The sequence below is a fragment of the Juglans regia genome, chromosome 10, assembly GCF_001411555.2.
Source record: "Juglans regia cultivar Chandler chromosome 10, Walnut 2.0, whole genome shotgun sequence".
NCBI lineage: Eukaryota > Viridiplantae > Streptophyta > Magnoliopsida > Fagales > Juglandaceae > Juglans > Juglans regia.
The window spans coordinates 328,789-337,140 of NC_049910.1; the positions used below are offsets into that span (position 1 = coordinate 328,789).

The 8,352-nt window shown below is 38.1% G+C and overlaps 1 protein-coding gene across 4 annotated transcripts; it reads right to left on the reverse strand.

Moving 5' to 3' along the window:
• Positions 1-983: 983 nt before the first annotated feature.
• On the reverse strand, positions 984-8,027 carry LOC109001868 (uncharacterized protein At2g33490-like). 4 transcript variants are annotated; one of them, XM_018979353.2, is made up of 12 exons: positions 7,673-8,027; positions 7,421-7,546; positions 6,467-6,539; positions 5,830-5,904; positions 5,677-5,738; positions 5,512-5,580; positions 4,118-4,146; positions 3,833-4,040; positions 3,501-3,749; positions 2,912-2,977; positions 1,517-2,532; positions 984-1,226 (listed from the first exon to the last, which is right to left on the reverse strand). In XM_018979353.2, exons 2-11 carry the CDS (start codon positions 7,532-7,534, stop codon positions 1,567-1,569), a joined length of 1,911 nt encoding a protein of 636 aa, XP_018834898.2. In that variant the 5' UTR covers positions 7,535-7,546; positions 7,673-8,027; the 3' UTR covers positions 984-1,226; positions 1,517-1,566. The 4 variants fall into 4 exon arrangements, with proteins under 4 accessions (XP_018834898.2, XP_018834897.2, XP_035550780.1 ...); XM_018979352.2 differs by having other exon boundaries at positions 984-1,235; positions 7,673-8,026; XM_035694887.1 differs by having other exon boundaries at positions 2,912-2,965; positions 7,673-7,973.
• Positions 8,028-8,352: the final 325 nt, after the last annotated feature.

The window sequence follows — 8,352 nt, forward strand, 5'->3', positions numbered from 1 at the left end:
TATGTAATGATTAATGAAGTGCTTTTTTAATGATTCTGTGATTTTTCTTTCAAAAATGTTTAAAAGAATTTAAAAAATAATTGAAGAAAAAAAAACAATTTACACTATTTAATTTCCATTCGTACCGAATTTTCGGTGGGAGTAGCACCAAGAGCAGAAACGCTTTATGCAATCTCTTGTCAATTAAAACCACGTGGCCTTTTCAACAAGAGACATGTGGCTAAGAAAGAAGCCTAAAAAAGAACAAAAAATCTACTAAACCTCCTACTATTCACACAACCTCCACACTCCACATTATTTTTAATTTTTATTATTTTTTTCTTTTATTAAATATTTATTATATGAATAATAAATAAAAAATTTGAAATAATTTAAAAAGAATAAACTCAAAAAAAAATTTAAAAAAAATATTAAAAATTTAAAAATTTAAAAAAGTGTGGAGTGTGGAGTGTGGTGGAGGTTGTGTAGCAAAGCTCAAAAAAGAAAAGAAAAGAAAAGGCAGCTCTGGCCTACGCTCTTGTTGGGTATTGCCGTGCCAATCCATGCATGCTAGTAAGACTTGGCCCACTCTCACTGTTCCATTTGAGCATCCGAGAGAGAGAGAGAGAGAGAGAGAGAGATGGTTATCCGTCCATTTCATTTTTATTTTTTTTTTTTTTTTTTTTTTTTTTTTTGGAGGTTAACAATCATAGAGTTGAATTTGGGAGTGGGATTAGTTATACTAAATCATTCTTAGGCCAAACATATATATATATATATATATATATATATTCATAGACGCTGATGTGGGGGAGGGCTCGTGTTCTCCCAAGGTCGTCCTCTCTCCTGCGCCCCGCCCAACCCCAATCCCAAATGACCCATGGGAGAACCTAAAAGTCCAGATAATTAATAGAAGAATGGAGTTGTTCTTAAAAGCCGAGTTTGAAAATCTCAAGAGTCCAAAATAAAATTTAAAAAAAAAAACTCTAGAAAGAGGAGAACAATTAGGAGTGCAAATTCTTCATTTGAATATGTAAGTGAGACATTACAGAGTCCCACAAGTGAGTAGAGTTTAGTTCTCATCACTATCAATTACACAAACAATGCACAAGAACTGAGATGAGAAACTAAACAGTGCAGAAAACATCATATTCACAAAAACCGTACCCAACATGAAGATAAGTGCCCAAAACAATCTTCTGCCAGGCCGACCGGACCCACATGCAAAAAGAAAAATCAGCTTCCACCTGCATTTACTGAAGATGTTCCCAACTTAGAAATAAATATTGGCATCGCAACTAACTACTGCAACTGCGATAAAATGTGATTATTACGCACAACTCCAAAAAAGGCATAGAGCAATACAAGATTTCTACAACTGACACATTTGGTACCAGTTTAATCCTAATGAACTGAAAATACTTTAAGCACTGGAGTTTTCCAATGTCGATTATCAACCATGGAAAACCATAAGCAATGTTATGCAGCTATGCAGATGGACATGTCAATTTCTAGGCCAAAATGATACCTCACTCACCTCGGATTTGACTAGACTCAGAGGCCACTTCATTAACAGTTGATGCCGCATTAATGCTTTGAGAGGGAAACAGGTGTCAATGGAGATGAAGCAACTTCTTTAGCCTTGCCAGGAACTTGAGGAGAATCTAAAAGCTTTGCAACATGAATTGCCATTGCTCTGTGACTACTTGAGGGTATAGAGAAGCTCCGAGGGACGACTAATGGAGGAATTGGAAGTGGAGAAGCTGCAATTGATGCCTCCAAAGGGATTTTATTAATTCCAGATGGCTCCTGATTTCTGATGGCCACTGAAGCAGAGTGACCCAGTAAACCAGGAGATATTGCTGCTGACTTGGAACCAGGAGGTCTAGGAAGCTCATGAAGCTCACTTAAGTTGGGTGAAGAAACACGGGGAGGTGAAGCACTTGGGGATACTTTTGGAGATGAAGAAGGCTGAGGAATTGGCAACCGAGAAATCATTCCAGAAACTACATGGGGCAATTCAGTAGACACAATGGGACCACTGGCAGATAAAACAGGCTTTGTTGACCCTGGCTTACTAACAAATGGACCTGAAAAAGCTTGTCGCTTGATTTTTCTAGTATCCGAAGCATTAAATGCGTCTAGCTGTGGAAGTGGAACTCCATGTGCTAAAGGAGGGGGTAGTGCAATGGAGGTATTACTGTTGCTCTCCTTGAGTACTGACTGTGATTTTAAGATAGTATGCACTGACAAGCTACCATTGCCAGTATCCTTCTCATGCTTCTTATCTTCCAATGGGGAAGAATACCAGAAATCCTGGATGCGACCACTTTGCATTGCCTGGGGAATTGCACTACTTGCTCTTGATGAACTTGAAGCCTTTATATCAACAGGTGTGGGCAGAACATATGTGTGCATAGATACTGGTTTCATATTTTTTAACTTTTCCGCCGGATCAAACTTTTTTTCAGCGTATATTGGAGCTGAATGGCTACCCACTCTAGGTTCTCTACTCGAGACTCTGACATCCTCTTGGTTTTTGTCAAGACTCATCTGCACAAGGAAGTTTTAGACGCAAATTCAAGAAGCTGAATGTTTCTTTTTTATACGTAATTCAAGAAGCTGAATGTTACATGATGGAACTCAAAATACAGTGCAAGTTTAGTTGTCAACTAAAGGGAAAAACAAAGAGCATCCCACAAAGAGATCTCATCCCTCCTTTCCTTTGCTCCTGCAATCCTCTTTTCTCTCTATGATGTGATTTCTCACCTGTCCCCTCAGCCAAGCATGCCAGTCTTTATCAGAGGTAAAGAGAAACCGGTGGTTTGGCTGTGATTTATGTTTGTCACTTTGTCCTTTGGCAGCTCAAAGCTAAATCACAAAGTATAATTCACCAGAAAGATCCACCAATGAAAGGCATAAAGGACAATACCTCTGTAATTTCTGTGGTCGACGCCTGGGGAAATGACCGGCCCACTTCATCCACCTGGGGAATAAGCTACCAAATCATAGGCACATGAAAAAGACATAATAGAAGCAATTTTTTTTTATAAGTAATAAAAGAAGCAAAATTAAACAGTGTCCAAATGGCAATAGCTCAAGGAGAATAAACAAAAAACAAAGGTCCGAACTAACACAATGATCACCATGCCAATAATGTTTACAACCAGTGGCATAGCTGGAGGGGGGGCATAGAGCCCCTGGCCTTTAAAACTTCCCATATCCCTCTATATATTTTTTAATATACAGGGATCAGCCTTTTTTTTTTTGTGAACTTCTAGAGGTCACAGCTATTTTTTTTTTTTTTTATAGGTTTCTAGGGGTCATAGCTATTGATTACAACCACAGCTAGGGTTGATATTTGCTTAAATCGAGCCACCAAACCTATCAAACCTGCTGATATTTTAGAGGATTAAGGCTGGGTTCCAACCAGGAAAATTTGTCGAGTATTTTTGCCTTACACCTTTGGGCCCAGATAGTATAGTGAACAAAAGATACTTTTAGTCACGATTGATACACACCTCCATTGAAGTCTTTGACATGGAAACACCATCAAGCCCCTGCTTATTTGATCTATATTCAAAACTCAATTCCCCAGTATCATTAGCACTATAGCTATTCTCACCATCATCTTCGCCATCTTCGCCATCTTCCCCATCATCATCTTCAAGTCCACTGAGCTGGTAATCAATATGGTGCTGTTCCGTGATACATATTACATGTGGTTCAACAGCCTCCAGTGATTCGAGTCCCCTCCGAAAGAAAGTCAACTGAACACAAAGCAGAAAAAAAGATATAGATAATAAGAACAGTGAAGTTCTTAAAATTTGAAATTGAGAGAGAGAAAGAAAACCTGAGCCGCATGGTGACGAACTGCTTGTGTTAGAAGACTTCGAGAATGCCCTTGCTTAAGGGATTTCAACCGGAAAACGCATTGGGATGCCTCCTCATTATATTCCTCATGAGCTGCTTGCAATTTCTGTACAGTAAAATTTTCACCTTTCCCACTTTTTGACCTTCCTTTTTCTCTCCGGTGTGCCATCATGTATTCATATACATCTCTGCACAGAATGTATCACCTTTAGAAGAAATTTACTTCCAAATCTGACAAAATAGATTATAATAGAATGATAAGGACCTCTTTTCATCACATTGTATCTTCATCTCCTGCACCAGAAAACAATACAAGGGATGGTGAGCATTGTTCACAAATCAATGCCCAGATAAACTAAATCAGTTTAGTCAACATGACTAGATAAAAACAAGGAGATCAGGACCTTCCTAGGCAAGTGATGTAGAAGCATTTAATTGGCTGGACTGAAAATATCATAAGTAAAAGCCAAAGACTACGGATTTTTATCACCAATGCAATCAAAGGTAAAGGCACCTTCAAGGCACTAGATCTTAGAAAGCCTAAGCCACTTGCCCAAGTGATGGAAGGAGCCAATATCTAGGGGCGTTTTTCCAGAGTTGATTATCTTGGAAAACTGGCAATCCGCCTTCCACTCAATAGAGGAGTTGGAATTGAGCTGAACAACATCTAGGGGTGTTCTTCCGGAGATGGATCGTCTCGGAAAACTAACATTCCACCTTCCAATCCTGAGGGGTTGGAATTGACAATCCCCAAACTTCCTATTGGAAGATCAAAAGATATCCTTCTTAATCTATAAAAAATATTGGAATAATTTTACAATAAGATCTTCATATCAGAAGATAAACATGACGAAACCACTAGATCCAAACATAAACCACACCATCACACCTAAGGCATGCTAAGTTTAGTTAAGCAAATGCAGAGAGGTTCTACGAATCAAGCTCGTACGACTGTTGGAAACTAAGGCTTTGAATTTACAGGGGATCTAATGAGAAAAAAATGCTATGTGAAAGAGATGGCGACGAGAGAAAATGCTAGAGTTTGCGACCTACGACTGTGAGAGTCAAGAGAGAGGACAGAAGGGATTGATCTTTACAGTGGTAGAATTCTCAGTCCAGTTCTAGTTTTTTTTTTTTTTTAAGCAAGGCTTCTATATAAAAGCTAAGTTGTGCCCTTTAATACACGTGTGGTCGGGATTCCACTAACCCACTACCAACTCCCAACCTGACATACGTTGGAGGTCTAGCCGGCTTTTCGATCACCAAGCCAATATATTTCAGAAGTTGTCATGTCAGATCGGGTCAATCAAAATGTACGACTTGGCAGGTCAGAAAACCTGGCCTCTTAACAGCCTACCAATATCTAAAATATATAATTCTTTCTAGTCAGCAAGTTTATTAGAGAAAATAGATAAGAAATCTCAGGCTAATCATAAACAACATAGAAAGCAGATAAGTTGGAAAAATTAACTGAATCCAATCCTGTGAAAAGCCAACAAACACATTAACCCAAGCCCAAGAACAAAAAACCAATGTCTAAATATAGCTTAATGAAGGTCCATACATATCCATTATCGTCACCACGATCTTCATTTCAAGGAAGAAAATTATGTGAAATCTCCAATGATAATAAAAGGAGAGAAATGCATGTGAACAAACCTCAACTGTCCGAAGATCGTTGAGAAGAGACTCTGAAGGGTTTGTAATTGTCATTAATATATGAGCACGCTGATGTACAAAAGCAAAAAGGTCAAGTATGAGGTAGAAGGAGCAATAGTAAATGATATCAAGTATGAGGTAGAAGGAGCAATAGTAAGCACTTACGTAGCTATCAACAAGTTTTTGAAGTTCAAACTGCACTTTCCCCAACATTAGCAAAAAGTTACCTATTGACAAATGTGGAAAACTTAAAGCATGCAAGCGATAAATGATTTTAAACACCTCAGAAAACCAAGTCAAAAAATTTTATTCACTCACCACTCTCTTCATTATCATGTAACATGGTCTTCTCCACAAGACAAGCACCCATCTCCCGCAGTGACTCTGAGAATTCTGAAAGTGCATATGGAGTCAAATAGGAGATTCAATGATGTTAAGATGAACACGTAATGTATGACATTTCGATATGCATTTGTCAACCAATCCCAAAACTCAATAACGTATAGATGTTTTTAACATACTGCAACAGTATAACTCGAGTAAAGTGAAGTTTAGATTTTTACCATATTGAAAATTGGCAGTCATAACTTAAATATGAAGGTTACATGGGATAAGACACAATACATCAAAATGGCCCATAATTGTATGTGTCTAATTTTTTTATAAGTGATTGTATGTGGGTAATGTGAGTGTATGGATTCAATTTACCTTTATCAAATCAGATGAGAAACCATGGATATGGCTTAATAAGTTGAAATTTCCTCTGTTGAGATGTTTAGTGCTGTTTAGGACTTCGAAATTAATTTATATTCCAAATACCGCTATTTGGTCAGAAAAATAAACTGCAGAGAATGTTCCAAATTGAATGTCATCAAAGAACATTCTGGGTTTTATCATTGAAAAGCATAATATGGAACCTAAAGATCTTTTGCATAGATTGTAGTAAAATGGTTACCGTATGCACTGTTTGCAGTTGCGGCAGCTGCAGAAAGTAAGCTATCATAGCATTTTCTCATCTCTTGCATGTCCTAAGAAAATGAAGGAATAATATAAAACTAACAAAAAACGCTTTCATGAGGGAAATGAGCTAGCTGGACAATCAAAATTCCTTCATCTGAATTGATGAACAAAATAACCTCAATTGATAGAAATAAAACCCGACATTTTCCATTATCTACCACATGAATACAAGGTTTTGATGGTAAACAATAAATGTGATAGAGTAACAAAAACCACATGTGTTCCATAGCTATTTTTGCTGCTGAAATTAGTAACCTCAGTCAACTGTTTCACTCTATTTGTACTTCATAATTTCATGACTTAAGCCATCATAAAGTTTTCCTTTGGTGATGATATTAGTTGCTGTACATATCCACCCACAAGCTGAATAAAATTCACACTTCTAACCAACAGATTCGTATCGACACATGATTTGGAATCATACTCACAACCCACAGCAGATGATAGTAAATTTGACGTTATTAGTTCACATACATATAAATTATCACGCGCAAAGAGCACAAGAGAGTGTAAACTTATTCTGGAGCTCTGCTGAATCTTTTGTTGAAAGACCATTATACTCCGAGAAAATACATAGTTTCACCCTTTCATGTAATGAATGTATTGCAAAATAATTCAAGTTAAGCCGTAATCTTCTCGTAAAAAAAAAAAAAAAAAATCGGCTTGCGGAATCAATATTTCGCCGAGATGTAGGCAAAGATGTTTAATGAATTTACTACCGAATCGACTTTTAGAAAATCTGGAAATATCGTCAAGAAACTTTCAATTAGTATAAAGCATTGGGTATTTAAAATTCACGGCCGCCGCCGGGGGGGGGGGGGGGGGGGGGGGGGGGGGGGGGGGGGGGGGGGGGGGGGGGGGGGGGTTGTGGGGCGCATTGGGGAATTACCCTAGCAGCCTGAGCAATCTCATCCAAGTGTGCCGAGGGTAGAAAATGTGATTTATCCTTGGCATCGCTTTTCTGCAGCGCGAGTCTCCGCAGCTTCCCCAGAGAGGACTTCATTTCCCACGAACCCTAAACCAAATGACCGAAAACAGACGCAGAGAGAGCAAACGCAGACTCCGTTAGGGAAAAAAATATGTATTCTTCTATAATATTACTTAAAATTCAAAGCCGGAGGATTAAATATAAAAAATTCACCTCCAAAACCCCACGGGCAGAGAGGTTAGGATTCTATATATTCGATAACTTGGACGACATTGAAGAAGAAGAAGCAGCAACACCTCTCTCAGTGGGTCAAAACGACTCGTAACAGCTCAGAGGGTTAGAGAGAGAGGGGGGAGCGAGTGGTGGGTATAGGTAATCCTTAGACATTCACCAGAGTGAAAAAGGGGAAGCCGGTAGGACGAAAAGTGCAGAGAAAGGACAATTTTGGTTATCCGTGGAAGGAGAGAAGAGGCTATTCAGGAACAATCTTTATCTGCGACGGCCCAGGTTAGGGAAGTGTGACGCGGCAAGAATAGGATGGTTATAAAGAGAGAGGGGAACACGTGGGCATGGGACTCTCTCTCTCTCTCTCTCTGTGTGAGTCAACTCTGTTTCCGAGCTGTTCGATGTACAATATCAGTAGAAGGAGTCAAAAAGTCAGCAGCGGGTGAGAGAGAGAGACAATGGGTTCTGCAATCTGCATGCCTACGTTTGGATATCTCAATATTTTTTAAATATTTTTATATTATTAAAAGTATTTTACATATCAAATATAATAAATTATTTTCGTTTCAAAATTTTTTTTAAAATTATTATAATATTTATTATTATTATATATAAATAAAAAATAAAATCATTATAATATTTATCACTATTATATATAAATAAAAAAT